The sequence below is a fragment of the Sinocyclocheilus anshuiensis genome, unplaced genomic scaffold, assembly GCF_001515605.1.
Source record: "Sinocyclocheilus anshuiensis isolate Anshui unplaced genomic scaffold, SAMN03320099.WGS_v1.1 scaffold207, whole genome shotgun sequence".
Taxonomy (NCBI): Eukaryota; Metazoa; Chordata; class Actinopteri; order Cypriniformes; family Cyprinidae; genus Sinocyclocheilus; species Sinocyclocheilus anshuiensis.
In genome coordinates, this window is record NW_015551045.1 from 4,265,922 (window position 1) to 4,284,493 (window position 18,572).

At 39.2% G+C, this 18,572-nt stretch overlaps 1 protein-coding gene across 1 annotated transcript; it reads left to right on the plus strand.

Moving 5' to 3' along the window:
* Window positions 1-940: 940 nt before the first annotated feature.
* On the plus strand, window positions 941-12,946 carry LOC107661778 (POU domain, class 4, transcription factor 3-like). The gene is made up of 3 exons (XM_016451546.1): window positions 941-1,047; window positions 11,207-11,273; window positions 11,556-12,946. Exons 1-3 carry the CDS (start codon window positions 941-943, stop codon window positions 12,462-12,464), a joined length of 1,083 nt encoding a protein of 360 aa, XP_016307032.1. The 3' UTR covers window positions 12,465-12,946.
* Window positions 12,947-18,572: the final 5,626 nt, after the last annotated feature.

The following is an 18,572-nucleotide window of genomic DNA, read 5'->3' on the forward strand; positions in this document are numbered from 1 at the left end:
GCACTCAGGTCTTGAGTTTCGGTTTCGTTTCGGGGTCCGGACACTCGCGCTCCATGTTCTGTCTGTTGTGGGAGCGTGCGGTCTCGAGTTCGCTCGGCCGTGCGCTCTTCTGTCCGCGTGTGTTGTTGTGTTCTTGTTTTCTGTGTTTCTCATTGTCTCGTGTTGTTGCATGCAGCTCGTGTTTATATCAACTGTGTGCTTTCTTGTTATGTTTTGTCCTGTGCTTGGGTTTTTCACTGGCTGTGTGCTTTCATGTTGTCTTGTTTATGAGGACTCAGCGGAGGAAGGGCTTGCGCCGTCCACCAGCCTCCACTCTCTCCAGCCCCCACTACCAGCGCATGCTCCAATTTAAGACCTTGAGCTCCCTCCGTCAACAGGGGGCTGACGTGAGGAATTTTGCCCTGGAGTTCAGCGGTGCTGCAGAGGGGTTGGGGTTTAATGAGCCGGCCCTCAAGGACCTCTTTAATTATGCCATTTATGAGCCCCTCAATTGGTGGAGAATGAGGGGGCTGGACCACCTGACGTTTGGGGGATTTGTGGAGTTTTTGGCACTTTCCCCAGCTGACGAAGCTGCTGCTCCCCCAGAGGCGGCTGATGAAGCTGCAGCTCCCCCAGAGGCGGCCGACGATGCTTCATTGCCCTGCTCTCGGAAACGGAGGAGGGGGAGGAGGAAGAATGGGTCCGCCTCACCGCCCCTAGAGACGGCCGAAGAGGCTGCAGCTCCCCATGAGGCGGCCGAAGAGGCCGCAGCGCCCCCGAAGGTGGCCGCGCCCCCAGCGACGAAATTGCAGTGCCCCGCTCTCGGAGACGGAGGAGGAGGAAAAGGGCTTCCTCCATCCTCCATCCCCTGGAGGCCGTTCCAGACCCTCCCAAGCTCCTGGCCCTGCCGGCGACGCCCAAGCTCCTGGCCCTGCCGGCGACGCCCAAGCTCCTTGCCCTGATGCCGGCTCCCGCCTTGATACGGGCTCCACCCTTCCTGCCTGCCAAGCCCCCTCCGGCTCCGCCCTGGGGGCCTACTTGGGTTCCTGTTAAGCCGGAGCCTCCCTGGTACGTCCCTCCGGCTCCGCCCTGGTGGCCTACTGGGGTCCTGGTTAAGCCGGAGCCTCCCTGGTCTGTTCCTCCGGTCCCGCCCTGGCTCCCCGAGATTCCTGGGCTGCCTGAGCCTCCCTGGCTCAACCCTCCCGCCCCTCCCTGGTTCCTGTAATTACTTTCTGGGCTGTACCGCTGGCACTGGCTTGGCTCCCCTCCCTCCCTCCCCTCCTTGTCTCTGTGTTTAGATTTTTCCTGTCTTGTGTTGTCTGTGGTGTATCGGTCTTGTTGTCATGTTTGTTCTGGTCGTGTGCTGTCATGGTCCTGTCTTGTTTTTGGTGTTCCTCGTTAGGGACGCCAGGTGGCGTCCCTTTTGAGGGGGGCTAGTGTCAGGGTTCTGTCACTTCGGTCTAGTGTAATTCATGGTTTTGTGACAGAGCCCTTACACTCCCGTCATGTCTTTGTTTTCATGTGAGCGTGCGGCTTCGAGAGTGCTCGAGCCGTGCGCTCTCGTCTGCGTGTACTGTTTCATGTTGGAGCGTGGTGTTCGGATCCCGGCACTCAGGTCTTGAGTTTCGGTTTCGTTTCGGGGTCCGGACACTCGCGCTCCATGTTCTGTCTGTTGTGGGAGCGTGCGGTCTCGAGTTCGCTCGGCCGTGCGCTCTTCTGTCCACGTGTTTTGTGTAGCACGCGGTTTGTGTTCAGCCGCGTGCTTTTCTTGTTGTCTTGTGTGAACACGCGGCTTATGAGTTTTCTCATTAGCTGCGTGTTCGTGTCTTTTTGTTCAAGCACATGGCTTGTGATTTGTTTGGCTGGCCATGTGCTTGTGTTTTGTTTTGTGTGAGCACATGGCTTTTGTCTTTGTTTCCTGTGTGCCATGTGCTCTCATGTCAATTGTCTTGACCCCACCCATCTTGTTACCTGATTATTGGTTAATTTGCCCCACATGTGTTCCCTCGTTACCCTCCTCATTTGCTCTCCATTTATTCTCCCTGTGTTTTGCAGTCTGGGGTCAGTTCGTTACCATATCTCCCTGGATGTGTCCTGTCCTGTCGTGTCCAGATCCTGCCTTGCCTAGCCTTGCCAGCCTGTTTTTCCCCCACGGAGTAGTTTTTGTTGTTGGTTTTGGTCAGGGTTCTGTCACTTCGGTCTAGTGTAATTCATGGTTTTGTGACAGAGCCCTGACACTCCCGTCATGTCTTTGTTTTCATGTGAGCGTGCGGCTTCGAGAGTGCTCGAGCCGTGCGCTCTCGTCTGCGTGCACTGTTTCATGTTGGAGCGTGGTTTTCGGATCCCGGCACTCAGGTCTTGAGTTTCGGTTACGTTTCGGAGACCGGACACTCGCGCTCCATGTTCTGTCTGTTGTGGGAGCGTGTGGTCTCGAGTTCGCTCGACCTAGATACTGGAGATTAAATCCTACGATTCTGAAAACCACACATTTACATCTCATTTTAGAAATGAGCTTAGATTCTTTTTTGAGACAAATCAGAAATCCACACATGATCCTTCTCTTTTGTGGGAGACCTGTAAGGCCTATACTAGAGGCATAGTCATTTCATCTTCTGCTTATAAGAAATGGAAAAAACGAGAGAAGCAGGAAACATTGGAGAAAGAACTATCCAAGAAAGAAGAAATGTACTTTAAAACCCCTTCTCCTATGTTATTGAATGAGATCACAGCCCTCAGATCCAGGTTGGATTGTCTTCTGACACAAGAAAAGGAAACAATGCTAAAAGAAAAAAAAAAAGATTAGATATTTTAAACAAAAATATTATGAACATGGGGACAAACCAAGAAGGTTTTTGGTATATCTAACCAAGAAGAGATCTGTTTCTCAATACATTACGCCTGTTATTGATTCTAATGGTAATCGTTTTTTTGATAAATGAATGAGGCTTTTAAAGATTTTTACATAAATCTGTATACCTCTGAACAAACTATTACTGCTTCAAAGACAATGGATGATTTATTTTCCGATATTAATCCGTCTACAATCACAGATGAGCAAAGAGATATTCCTGATGCACCTATTACACGAGAGGAGGTGGTGGGGGCAATAAATCTGTATCTGCTTTTAAATCTAGCTTAAAAACGTATTTGTTTGACAAGGTTTATAATCTGTATTAATACTTTCCTGCCTTACATATTATTGTTTTTTTATGATACTTTGTGTATTTTTAAGTAAATGTGTTTTTGTGTTTTCATTTTTTATTTTTTATTTTGTTGTAAAGCACACTGGGACAACCATGGGTTGTAATTACTGGTGCTATATAAATAAATTTGCCATTGCCATAAAGATGTTACAAAGTGGAAAAGCTCCTGGAGTTTTATAAAGAGTTTGAGGATGTGTTGGTTGACCCATTACTTAAGATGTTTAATGATTCTTTGTCCGGTAAAGGCCTGCCTCGAACCCTACAAGATGCAAACATTTCACTTATCCTAAAAAAGGGGAAGCCTCCAGACTCTTGCTCATCATACAGGGCTGCGTTTCTCAATAACGATTGATCTAACAGCTTAAGAGCATTATCTACGAGTCATTTTACGATCGTTCGTTATTGTTTCACATGCGTTTCCCAAAAAACGCACTTAACGCGATAGCACATAGCCATGCTACTTACGAGTCGCTATCCGTTTATCAAGTGCTGAAATGTCACCTTATAGAATGGCTCGTAATTGTAGTACACGCTCGTTTATTGAAATTTTAACCTAATGTCATTTCAACAGATTATGGATGAATACAAATGCCCAAAGTCAGAATTTTTTCAGATTTCTGCAAATCAGACATTTTATTCAAAGAAGCAAAACATTAAATGAAAATGTTGAAATATCGTCAGTTGAGAAATGATTGTTTCAAACATCTGGGAAAGTTTCGATTAGTCTTTTTTTTATAATTCCTTATGTGATCGAACTGGCACGGACACACAGAGAATTCGGAAATTATGGGAAGGGGAAATTATTCATCAGTTGCAATTGATGAAGATATCTGGGACAAAGTTTGGGAAAATTGCTAAAACAATATCAATCTGTAATCGTATGAAAGCAATTGTGACCCTGGAGCACAAAAGCAGTCTTAAATCGCTGGGGCATATTTGCAGCAATAGCCAAAAATACATTGTATGGGTCAAAATGATTGAGTTTTCTTTTATGCCAAAAATCATTAGGATATTAAGTAAAGATCATGTTCCATGAAGATATTTTGTACATTTCCTACTGTAAATATATTCAAACTTAATTTTTGATTAGTAATATGCATTGCTAAGAACTTCATTTGGAGAAGATTTTCTCAATATTTAGATTTTTTTTGCACCCTCAGATTCCAGATTTTCAAATAGTTGTATCTCAGCCAAATATTGTCCTATCCTAACAAACCATACATCAATGAAAAGCTTATTTATTCAGCTTGTATATGGTGTATAAATCTCAATTTCGGAAAAATTGACCCTTATGACTGGTTTTGTGGTTCAATTCATCTGAAGATTTTACATAGATTACATATATCCCCAAATTGTAAATTGTAGACATGTTTTTAATAATTCCTTTTCCCCATTTTGTTGGGTCAGTGCAGACGTTGTTTATGCTCTAACAGCAACATTACACACTAACTAAAGTTCGAAAAGTGAAATCATAATCAACCACCCTTTTAACTTATAATTATTAATTATTAACTTCCTATTCCTCTTGATACAACTTTAAAGACTACTTCAAATTACTGTTCTGTTATAGTGTACAAAAATCGTCCCTATACTAATTTTAACTTTTTTAAAATATATTATTTAATTTACTGTTTGAGCTATAAATGAATGTTGCTAAATATATGCACTATATTACACATTTATTATGTTTTTACTTAACCTAATTTTTATTATTATTATTATTATTACAGCCAATGTTCGATAACAAACTGGAGACAAACTGGAGTAGGAACATACACAATGAAAAATTCATATAATATTGATTTGTGCGCAATTTATGATTATTCAATATAATAAACCATTATATATATTCAAAATAAAATGAAGAAGCAGACATCTGAGGGATTTTCAACAGGCTATTATGCAGCTTGAAAGAAGAAACAAAGAAAAGGAGCAGAGCTGATTGGTTGATAGAAATGTTGTTTACATTCTACACAGCAAAATCACAGTCACATTCCGATTTGTCATGTTGTTCAGGATTCTAAATAATTAAAAGATGTTTCTTTCAACTTCCGGCTGGCTGCTGATCATAACATTGGGTTTTGCGGCCTTATATCTGTGCAACATATCCCGCCCATCTTACCCAAACTTTCATCACAGTGTAAAAGTTCATTTGGCTTCAGTGGCTTTGACATATTCAAATGCTTATGAATAAGGCACAGCCATCCCTTACTTTGGGAAGCCAAGTGAAAAACACTCAGAGTAGATTTGATTTAATGCAAGCAGTGTTGATTGCCCCATGGGACGGCACGTCAACCACCAGCTTTACCCACTCGTCATTCTCTCATCCCTTGCTGCTGGAGCGACAAGCACTCAGAGCGCGCTTGGAGCCTGGATACGAATGGAAATGGATGGAGCAAACACAACGACGACGACGGCGAGGTCGTTCCGTGGATCAGAGCTATAATGCCCGCAGAAGAGCAAACTCCTGTCACATCTCACCAAAACCAAATCAATAAAACATGTCACCTGAAATCAGTGCCATGTTGTTGCCGGCTGATGACAAGCCCACAAATACCATCGCAACCCTTAAATAATGGATCTGTTTTTTAGATGACAATGGGAGGTTTTGAGATGATGTGGGCAGATGCACGGCTATCAGAGTGAGAGACTTGTGAAGTCACGGTGAGGTTGATCTTTCCATGCATGCAATGTGAGACCTGATGCTACAGAAGCATCAGTCAGGTGGTTTGGCTGTCAAGGCCCAGTGACACATGGTCATCATTTAACCCGTCTGATAATGTGTTTGTTTAGTTCGTCTGCGGTACATGTCATCATGATCTGATTGTTCCTTTTAACGCAGAAGCATTTGTTTCTGTTTTTAAAAACAATTACTTATTTTTACTCTGCACGTCCTTTCCTTTCCTTTCCACTGTAGGGTATAATTGTTAAATAAGCATGAATAAATTGGTATTTGCATTTGAATTAATTTAACCATCAAATAAAATGTGAATAAATAACATGTTCTTAATAGTTTCTTGCTTTTACATGCCAAATGTTTTTCCTTCGTGTTTTTGAAAAGTTTCGCGTACAGATGACAACATTGTAAAAAATGATCCCTGTTCACAAGGATTTCCTAAAAAGGCTGTATTATTCATGCCAGACCAGTAGTGCCTGCGCACATACATAAAGACTGAACATGTAATACGCATGATGTCACGGTTTTTCAGATTAGATGGTCACTGCAGTCACGCAGATCCTGTACGTGTCCAGCCCAGATGGTGGATCAGCACCTAGAGAGGACCTCTACAGCCCTGAATGTCAGCGGAGATCAGGACAACTAGATGAGCCACAAAGACAGATCCCCAGTGAAGACCTTGTCTCCTAGACGGCCACCGGGACAAGACCACAGGAACCAGATGAGTCCTCTGCACAATGTGACTTTGCTGCAGCCTGGAATTGAACTGCTGGTTTCGTCTGGTCAGAGGAGAACTGGCCCCCCGACTGAGCCTGGTTTCTCCCAAGGTTTTTTCTCCATTCTGTCACCGATGGAGTTTCGGTTCTTTGCCGCTGTCGCCTCTGGCTTGCTTAGTTGGGGACACTTCATTTCCAGTGATATCGTCGACTTTATTGCAAAGATACTATTTAAACTGAACTGAGCTGGACGATGACATCACTGAATTCAATGATGAACTGCCTTTAACTGAAAATCGAGTGTTTACTATTGTCATTTTGCATTATTGACACAATATTTTCCTAATTAATGCTGTACAGTTGCTTTGACACAATCTGTATTGTTAAAAGCGCTATATAAATAAAGGTGACTTGACTTGATTTGACTTTTTACAAATTCACATTTTTGAATACACGTTTGCGTTTTCAGGCCCTCAAAACACCACTGTGGTGTAAATGACTAAAAAGCATAATAACTTTTTTTTGTTTTTAGCTGAAAACAGTGTCATGTAAATGCCCCAAGATGATAAAAAGAAAAACATCTGTAGACATGCTTGTAACCATCAATTAAAAAAAATAACCAGTGTTGGGGGTAACGCATTACAAGTTAAGTTATGTAATCAGATTACAACTACAACTCCAGTTATGTAATCAGATTACTTTTTTTAACTAGTAAATTAACACATTACATTTTAATTTACAAGAAAATATCTTAGTTACTTTTTCAATGGGATTTTTTACTTTTTAGCTAGTAATGCAATATTGTAATGCACTCTAGTAACTTTCCTCAACATTGGAAATAATGTTAAAAAGTAATTAAATAGTAGCAATTTATTTTCTTTAATTATTACTTTTAAATGTACAAAGCATTTTTACAAATAGCATTAATCTTTGAATTGTTATTATAGAACAATTTAGTTGCGTTTACCTTTATGTTGAAAATTGCCATAAATAAAGGTTTGACTTGTAAATAGCATTCAATTTTATCATTGAAACGTATTAATTTAATTTTTTAATTTGAAACTTAATACATAATTACTGAATTTTCTGAGCGCTCCGATGGCTGCGGTTCCAGTCCTCGAATCAACAAGTGAGTTCTTTACGAGTCATCTTAATCGTTCCGATTTATTCACAAATGCTGATTCATTCAGGAATAAAACAAGAGACTGTCCGTGTACAGAATCGCTACTATATAGCAGACAAAAAAAAAACATTTGTGGAAATAGATTAAGAGTATTAATCTAAATTAAGAGTATTCATAAAACAGTAGACAAAAATTACCTGGATGATTTACTACAACGGCTGTGATTCTGAATAGCTCACTTTACTTTACTTTCAGTGAAGAGATGCAACTGAGGCTGGTAGGTCAAATGACAATGACAATATGGGGAATGAAGTATGTCTGAATTATATACTACACACATGGTACTTCATAGAACATGCTTTTTTAAGGGTACCTAGCGATTTCGGTACAGCCACTGTCTGTATGAATAAGTCATTGAATCATTTACTCAACCAATTTGTTAAAGGGGTCATAGGATGCCCATTTTCCACACATTGATATGATTCTTTAGGGTCTTAATGAAAAGTCTGTAACATAGTTTGGTTAAAATTTCTCAATGGTAGTGTAAAAAACACATTTTTTACCCTGTCAAAAACAGCTCTTTTCAGATCAAGCCGTTTTTGTAGCATTTTCCTTTAAATGTTAATGAGCTCTGCTGACCCCGCCCCTCTCTTCCAAGCTGCTCTCAGAGAGACTGTTTACTTTAGCCGCATTCATCGTGAAACTTGCTAATTAGCACATTATTAGGAAAGGCGATTTGCAAAGATTCATTACAAAACATTATACTCACTTCTTCTGTAGATGAGGCTGGATCATGAATGATTCACGCGAACATAGATGCATTTATGTAGATCGGGGGCGCATTCCCTTCAGAAACAAATGTAATCCAGTACGTCTTCAGCGGCTCAGATGTCGAGAGTAAATGACGACTGCTATGTTCATTATTACATCCAACAACAGAACACCTCAATCGCTTAGGAGTCATTCTTGTCTACATCTGCTCCGGCGGTGAAACAATGGCGGACTGATGACAGCTCACTCAGGATGGGGCTAAGGTAAGACGCCAGTCCAGTCTGTGCTGAAACGCTGCTGTCAATCAAACTATCGTGGGAGGGGCCTGTCTGTGTGAGGTCACACAGACAGGCATCTGAGATCGGCTTGATTTGAGAAAGGGGAAAACATTTAACCAGATTAAAAAAAAAAAACACTGGGTGGATTTTTATCATTATAGGGTGGTTGTGTTCATACACTGCCAACACATATTTCAGTTCAAACAGCTTGTAAAAGTGCATGTAGCATCCTATGACCCCTTTAACAAAAACACAATTATGCTGTGACTTTGTTTGGAATTATTTTTGTTGACAAAATGTTTCTATTGTAAAAAAAAAAAAAAAAAAAAAAAAATGTGACTTAATATTAACTTGTTGTTTATTTACCCAATGTATAAAAGCAATATTACACAAACAAATTACATGGAAAATTGAATACATTCGTCATTTGACCATGTGTGCCATGTCATCCATACAAATTGAAAAGTAGCTCCAGCTTTTGTGAAGCTAAAAGTTTGTTGTCCCAACGAAGGAGAAAGATGCACCATGTCATTGACCCATTACTATCTATTTATATGTTCTTTTCATGTTTGTTTATATGTCGTATACATTGTTACCCCATATTTTAAAAAGGTACTTTTTTTAAAAGATAGTTAAAATGGTATGTACAGTTTTTTTTTATTATTATTCAGAGTCTCAAAGAAACTTTTGACCATGACTGTTAAAACCCACAAATAGAAAGTACCACAATAAAACAAACATACAACTTATTTTGATGCTCAACTCAAAATTACGCTCACAGTACGGAAAAGTAAGTGTTCATGTAAATCAAGATGAACCGATGAGCTATGAATGGGGCATTTTTAGGTTATGCTTCTAAAATATTCATGAGTTGAAACTTTATCTTGAGAAGGATAGGGACGTGACTTTATCATAAATGGTATCATAAACAAGATTAGGGAATATCATGACACAGTTGGCACAACAAGACTGTTTACAATTTTGCCAAGACTTAAAAAAAAAGTACACACTGTTAATCTGTGTAATGAATGAGAAAATGCCAGAGAGGTAATGGATGCCCGCCACATAGCGGATTAATAATTGAGCGTCTGGGGGAACAGGAGAGGTGGATGGGATCGGATGGTGCATCTGTGTCACTGCATTGCCTGGCTTCTCTTTCTGCATCCACAAGCATGGTCACCACGTCAACCAGCCATAGAGGGAGAACAGGTGTTTACTTCCCGTTACCAACAGCAATGCCATTCATTTATTGACCAAAGCACTTTGAGTTGGAGAAGTCTTGCTAGGCAGGTTCAGTGGTGTTCATATAAAATGTTCCGTCACTCTAAAATTTATGTATATTATGTATCTGATATTATACAATGACTTTGTTTTGCTAGTTCAACTCTTGTGTATGATTCCTTTTAATATAGTTTTACAAATCATTCATTTGACTTTGGTACCAAAGGACAACAACTTGGTGAATCTATACATTTAATAGAGCTGTCAAAGTGTTTTTGAGGGCTTACTTTTAATGCTCAAGCTGTTAGCAGGTTAGGTGAGAGCAACTCTGTCAGTGAAGATCGGGGGTCAGCCAAGGTGAAAGTTCGTGCCATTCAGTTGTGAGCCTCAACTTTCCTCCCAAGTTAATATGGGTGATCAGTATTTGCCAAGGTGATTTCCTGTAAAAATAGATTTTTTAAGGACAAAAAAAAAAAAAAAAATCTGCCATATATTTTGTTTACTTTTATTAATACCCTAAACATTTTACGCAGCACGGGCCACGGCATATTTTTATTGATCTACAATAATTAGATAATAAGGTATAAATGGACTTAGTGATATTGAAAATATACAAAACCGTTCTTTGATTACACATTTGATGTATTCCTTGCGCTAACTGTGAGATAATTTAGTTCTGGATATACTGACTAGCCTATCCGAAATTAAAATGACAATATTATTTAATTTCAAATAATCAAAAACAATATATTATTATTAATTGCTAGGTGTCATATATTATTTAAAGGTAACACTTTAGGTTTGGGAACACATATTGACTATTAACTAAAGGTTTCCCCTCAATAAACTCCTACTTACTGCTCACTGATAGTAAGTAAGGTAGTTGTAGTTACGTTTAATTGAGGAGGATAAAGATATCTGGAATATGATCATGCAGAATAAGGCATTAATATCTGCTTTTTAAGTACTAATAAATAGCCAAAAATGCTATATGCACTTCACTGCGTTGTGTTTTAGGGTTAACGGAAATGTCCGTAAAATTACCGGCAAAAATTACTAGTATCTACTTTTTTTTCTTTTTCTTTTTTAACAGTGTAGTTAATAGTGAATAGTATTATCCATTTAAAACAATCACTTCGCTGATGAAGTGTAAAGTATTGAAATACTGTCAAATGTTTTTGTCCTGTGGTGCAGTAGGCTTGCGCGACAGACCACTTGTAAGTTGAATAGAGGAGCAGGTGGTGGCGGGAGGGCGGTGTGTGGAGCTCCGAGGGCATGCGGCGGGTGTGCCTGCCTGCTCCGCAGGTACGTCTCACGCTAAATTCCTCGTATTGTCTTCGTTCTGTCACTTTGAGGTGTTTTGAGTTGCTCCGGCATCCATCCATCCCTCCCTCCCCGGCCTCTGCTTTCTTTCCTCTGAGCTCACGCGCGCGCTCTCTCTCTCCCTCACATGCCTATCCAAGTAAAGCTGCTGCTTTCATATGAATTTTTATGACCTGTGCTTTGAGGAGGGTGCTTGGGAATGTTCTTTAATCCGGAGTTGACACAATTCCCCACTGACTTCCATATGCGCGCTCTTGCTTGCAGCTCCAGGGCAATATATTCAGCGGCTTCGATGAGAGTCTGCTGGCCCGCGCTGAAGCTCTGGCGGCTGACATCGCGTCTCACGGCAAGAGTCACCCTTTCAAGACGGACGTCACCTACCATACCATGAGCAGCGTGCCCTGCACCTCCTCTTCATCCGCAGTGCCCATATCCCACCCTTCATCCAACCTACCCTCGCACCACCACCATCACCACCACCACCACCTCAGCCACCAGACCCTGGAGGGGGATATGCTCGACCACATTTCCTCCAGTTTATCGGTCAGCGGCATGGGTGCGCCGCCGGATCCGTCGGTGATGACCACTCAAGCCCACCAGCACCACCTGCAAATGGGTCACTTGCACCAAGCCATGGCCATGGGCCACCCGCACACCCTGTCGGTCCACAACGGGATGGCGTGCGTCAACGACGTGGAGTCCGATCCCAGAGAGCTGGAGGCGTTCGCGGAGAGGTTTAAGCAGCGGAGGATAAAGCTCGGAGTGACCCAGGCGGATGTGGGCTCTGCCCTGGCCAACCTGAAGATCCCGGGGGTCGGCTCGCTGAGCCAAAGCACCATCTGCAGGTTCGAGTCCCTAACCCTGTCCCACAACAACATGATCGCTCTCAAACCCGTCCTCCAAGCCTGGCTAGAGGAGGCTGAAGCGGCTTACCGGGAGAAGAACGGAAAACCGGAGCTTTTTAACGGGAACGAGAGGAAACGAAAGCGCACGTCCATCGCGGCTCCCGAGAAGCGATCGCTTGAGGCGTATTTCGCCATCCAGCCGCGACCATCGTCGGAGAAAATCGCGGCAATCGCAGAGAAGTTGGATCTAAAGAAGAACGTGGTTCGGGTTTGGTTCTGTAATCAGCGGCAAAAACAGAAAAGGATGAAATATTCGGCAGTGCACTAGTGCTGGTAGAGCAAAGTAGACATTTTAGGAACACCACAGGGATCTAAATCTTTTCTTTTAAACGTTAGAAGCCTATAAAGACTCCAAGTACGTTTCATATCGCCTCCAGATGATGGGACCAGTGTGCGAATTATTCCAGGGGTTCTGTAGCCTGCCCCTAATAAAGGCTTGACCTCTCTCATAAAGAAGTCAAACGGTTTTAACAATATTGCACATTTTAGCAGCGTTTCAGTAACTATAAAAGTTACATTAAAAGTTCATTAAGTCGCGGCGTGTGTGCCTGAGGTAACCATGAGTTGCTCGATCACTTTCAGTGAGCATTAATATCGGAATTCACATAAAACAATAACGCAAAAAGTGGCGCAAAAATAATTTTGGTTTGCGCGAGATCGACAAATCTCAAACGATTATGTCCTGACAATTGCTGACACATTTTTCTCAAACCACCGAAGGCCGAATAATTCGCACACTGTAATACCATTTTAAACAAACTTGAAACAAACTGTTTCATTTACATTTCAGTGTTCATGTTACTTTGTATTTGTACGAGCAAGTAACACTCGTGTAGCACTTAACGTGTAATTATTTTAGCTGATTGTGGTTACACAATGTTATGGTTATAAAATAATGACAACAACATGCACGGTGTAACATGGACATCGTAATGTAAATTATTTACTCTTTAACAAAACAGATATTAATTTAGCACTACGAGGCAATACTGCTAAAAACCTTTAAAAAGCTTTCATTTGAAATGATACAACTTTAAATACATTTCCAGGAGATTAACAGCTACTAAAACTTTGTTTCAGTATTATCACACGTGAAAATATATTTTGAAGTGTAGTACGTGTGTTTTTGCTATTTAAAAATGTATATTATACAATTTGTGCACAAGGTCTACCTTATGTTACTATCACATGAAATGTCATTTGAAATATGTGTACTAGCGTTTGTAATCGTTTGAATGTCTTGTCAGATGTGAATGCAATCATGGTGGAAATCACATATTCTCACAAACTGTCACGATTTTTTTCGTGAACGATCATCAGTTGGAGTGATACTAATATGCAAAAACTGGTGATGTAATGAAGAATGCTGCTATTTGATTTGCATTAGCCACTGCAAACACTTTAAACTTCACTTTACAAAATGTGTGACTCTGAATGTTATTTAATAAATTGTTGATTTTTTTTTTCAAAGCCTTTCTGGGAGTTTTATTTATGCGTGTTAAAAAAGGACACCGATGTGTCTGATTCCCATTTCAATATATAGGAGTTAAAAAAATATCAGAAATAAAATATGTATACATATATATACATATACATGCACTTGGTTGCACAGTTTCCATCTTACATAAATTAGATCAAGAAAGCTACTCGCACAAAAATCATTGTAATATCATTAATTTTTTTAAATGGTGTTTTATTAAGTAGCTTCTTGAGCTCAATTGTGATTAAACATTAATGAAATAATACAGTCTAATCACCACCTAATTTAAAGAAAATTTATAGAGAGAACAAAACGAAAAATTCAAGCTAACTTTAAGCGTGTTTTCCTCTTTTCTAATTCGGGTTGCCAACTTGTTTAAGCAGACACCGCTGAATAATACATGTCTGTCACGGCTCTGTGCAGAGGGATTTGAAATTATTAAGTAATGACGATGCAATATTAATTGTATATTGGTATAAAACAGGCAGAGAGCTGAAGGGAGAGTTGTTAGTCAGGAAACGCTTCGTACAGGCTCAAGGGAAGGAGGAAGAGACGCTGTTCAGGTAACGATGATCATCCGAGTCGTTTTGTGCCTCACTTGACTGTCAGGTTTCAAGAAGTAATTGTGAAGTTCTGTCAAAGATGATGTTGTTATATATTTACGTGTTATTCTATACAAAAATAAAGGTATATGATATTTTGAAAAAGTTAGATTAAAAGGTAAAAATGTTAAAAGTGAGAACATGTTCAAATGCGCTTTACTCCAGAGTTTTATTTTAAGAGCCGAAAAGTTCGCATGGAACTATTCTTTTTTTTTTTCTTTTACAAGGCTGATGTCCTTAAATGTTTTTGCTTGCTATCTTTAAATGCTTAAATGTTTTAATTATGTTCCTCTGTACGTTCCTCTACGAATATTACATTAATAAAAAAAAAAATGGAGCCTCACTCTTAAAAATAAAGGTGCTTCAAAAGGTTCTTCAAGCGATGCCATAGAAGAACCATTTTTGGTTCCACAAAGAACCATTCAGTCAAAGGTTCTTTAAAGAACCATCTCTTTCTTACCTTTTTATAATCTGAAGAACCTTCTTTCACCACAAAGAACCTTTTGTGAAACAGAAAGGTTCTTCAGATGTTAAAGGTTCTTTATGGAACCAATTTGACCAAAAAGGTTCTTCTATGGCATCGTGAAGCACCTTTATTTTTAAGAGTGTATATATAACTTAATCAGTTAATATCGGTTCTGTTTCGTTCTATTCTTTGTGTGTGTGTGTGTGTGTGTGTGTGTGTGTGTGTGCAATAACTGGGTATTTTAATAATTTTAATCATTATTAGCATAACGATGTTGTTGCCCAAATTAGTATTAGAATGTATGAAATATTACGTTTTTAGGCATAATAATAAGTTCTAACCCTATATTCATTATTCACATTTCCTTAAGTTTTTTTTTTTTAGCGTTTTCTTTAACGCACGAAAGAAATGCCAGCTTAAGCGATTAAAATACTGAGTAACGACTAATTATAGTCCTTAATTGTACGGACTTTTTTTTCCCAGCCTGAATTAAAATCTTTCCTAATTGCCGAAAAGTATCATCAGTCCAAATTTAAGTGGTTAAATTAATGGGATTATGAAGAAGGGTTAAATTCATTAGAGAATGCAGATCATTAATAATTAAAAACAACTTTTTTTTTATATCATAACCCCCAAACAATGGTGTAAACCAATCTAAGTTGAGCACAGAGCAGGGGCATGTGGCCAGTGGTGGCAACTAAATTATTGATGAGCTATATTGAAAGGTAGAGGCCTATGGCAGGAAATGTGCTGCCTCAAGTTAGGCTTAAGTTTTCATCACCCTTTCTCCATTCAAAAATTCTAATATGGAATAATTTGGAATCAATGAAATAGTCATCTCATAATAATCATCTGAAAACATATCTTCATTATTTTTTTGATTAGTAGGCTGTTGGATAGCCTAGTTCAGTCCTGTAGTCAATTGAAACTGAAATTATACAATACTGAAAGATTTTGATTAATTTCCTTATTTTATGTCCTACAAAGGCCTTTTTATTTTGGGCCATGTTAACTAACCATAGCCTAATTGAGAAGGAATCGTGTATTTTCTGATGATGGAAATGATCGGATTTAGCTACAATAGCCTAAATATATTAAAAAAATAAAATAAACAAAAACGATTTTACAAAATGCTTTTGAAATTTCACAAAGAACTTCTAATGAGAAAATCGACACTTTAAAAACAAAACAAAACAAACAAACAAAAACCATTAGACTTAAAGAACAGAGAATGGATTAATCATATTTTAATAAGTTAAAAGCACCTTTTAACCAACTCCTAATACAGTTAAAATGGCTATTAAAAGACTACCTTTATTTTTAGGCTATAATAGGCTACTTGAGAACTTGCGGTTGCCGGAGTCATGCGTGTCTGAGAGAGAAAAGTAAATTCATGTTTGTATTTCAGAGCAAAGAAGATCTGACAGAATGAGGGTGGAGGCCATGCAGCCATCGACTGTCTCTTGGAAGATGTGGCGCACCACCCTCTCCCTCTGCGGGACGAGCGCTTGTTCTTGCGCCGACACGAGAACGGCAGAGTTAAGACACCGGCGCTTCAATTATTCATACAGCGCCGGCAGCAACACATGAGAGTGGAGCCAATGCCGAGGCAGACAGCGAGCCCGGTGTGCTTTATTAGTCCGTTCCTATCATCATCACACCCCAAGCTACCTTAGGCATTTGCCCGCGGTGTCTCAAAGCGAGAACTCACGGGGCTATCCGAGGGGATACTGTTACCGGGAAACTTGAGGCTGTCCTTCAAAGGTGAATTTTGGGCGTGTCTTAAACGGACTCCGTTGTGTTAGTATGTCTTTGTAGCCTACTCGAATGTCTAACACCGTCTTATGACAATGCGGAACTATTTTACATTTTGGGGTATTGGTGGCTAATTTTTCGTAGCTATAGCCTACGTTTTACGGTCTGCTTTTGCCACACTGCCAGTTAGACTACACTCTAAAAAATGCTGGGTTGTTTCAACCCAACTTTGGGTCAAATATAGACTAACCTAGCTGTTGGGATACATTTTTAAATGCAATTTTTAACCCAAAAGTTGGGTTAGTCCATATTTGACCCAAAGTTGGGTTGAAACAACCCAGCATTTTTTAGAGTGTAGTGATGGACCTGTAAGTAGCCTAATATTGTAATGTATTTGTAAATAAATAAATAAATAAACAAGTTGCTGCAGTTTACATATGGTAGTAAATACCAGCACAATAAATGATGGAAAGATGACATTAAACACTAAGACTGATTATGATTTAGCCAACTTTTTACCTGTTTTTACACACACACACACACACACACGCACGAGTTCATCTGCAAAAACAGATAACTCCGTTTTTTAAAAAAAATCAAAAATCATGTTTTTTCATTCCGCATTCCAATTAATCTCAGTTGGGTTATTTTGATTAGGTTAAAAATAACTAAAAAAATACAGCTAACTAACACAATAAAAGCACGATAACATAATAAAAAACATGATTTGAAAATGTAAAAAAATATTGCAAACACTCTTCGTGCGTGTGTGTGTGTGTGTGTGTGTGTGTGACAACCAGTCATAAGGGTCAATTTTTTATTTTTTTTAATTGAGATTTATACATCATCTGAAAGCTGGAAAATCTGAAATCTGAGGGTGCAAAAAAATTCTAAATATTGAGAAAATCGCCTTTAAAGGTGTCCAACTGAAGTTGCATTTGATATTACTAATCAAAAATTAAGTTTTGATATATTTATGGTAGGAAATTTACAAAATATCTTCACGGAACATGATCTTTAATTAATGTCCTAATGATTTTTGGAATTAAAAATGATAATTTTGACCCATACAATATATTATTGGCTATTGCTACAAATATACCCGTGCTACTTATAGCTAGTGGAACTTATAATTATTTAAAAAAATATTTTTAATTAATGTCCTAATGATTTTTGGAATTAAAAATGATAATTTTGACCCATACAATATATTATTGGCTATTGCTACAAATATACCCGTGCTACTTATAGCTAGTGGAACTTATAATTATTTAAAAAAATATTGACAAAAATTAAATACCATCATCCCTATCAGATGTTAATGCTGAAAATATCACGGGCAAAGTCAAGGGAAGATTTCAAAACTCTAGTACACATTTTAATGAAGACAAGAAATACAGAAACACCTGGCTGAAATAATCTACAAAATGCTCTGAAGGACAAGAAGTGACAAAGAGAAACTCTTTTTAGTACAGTTGTAATCTTTATTGCTACATGCAATCCTGAATCACTTAAAATCATACTTTACTGGTGAGGAGTCAGGGGAAGTGCGTTAAAATACCCATGCAAAGACACTCGTTTTTAACCAGAGAAGAGTAAGTCGAGGCTACGTGACACCAGAAAACTGTAATAGAGTTGACCCTGTGGCTGATAGGCATGGGTATCTGATCATTCGTGCCCCTTTAAAAGCATGCCGGATTGTGGGATGTGTGCACACTTGGCTCTTGAATTGCCTTTGAATAATACATGCACCAATGCAGTGTGGTTCTATCACTCCACATCTTCTCATGAGCTCCCACTATGGGGCCCATGTTGCAGCTAAAAGCAGAAGAGAAAGCAGGAGGCGTATATTAAATAGAAGCAGAAAGACAATTTGCACTAGATTTAATATTTTCCGAAGAAAATGTGAGGTGCTTTTCAGTGTAGAAGTTGGTGCCATAATGTTGTTGACATGGTTGCCAAATGTTTGAGGCCACTAATATACATACATATATACACACGTACATACATATATATAATGATAATAATAATAATATGATATATATATATATATATACACATATACACACACAC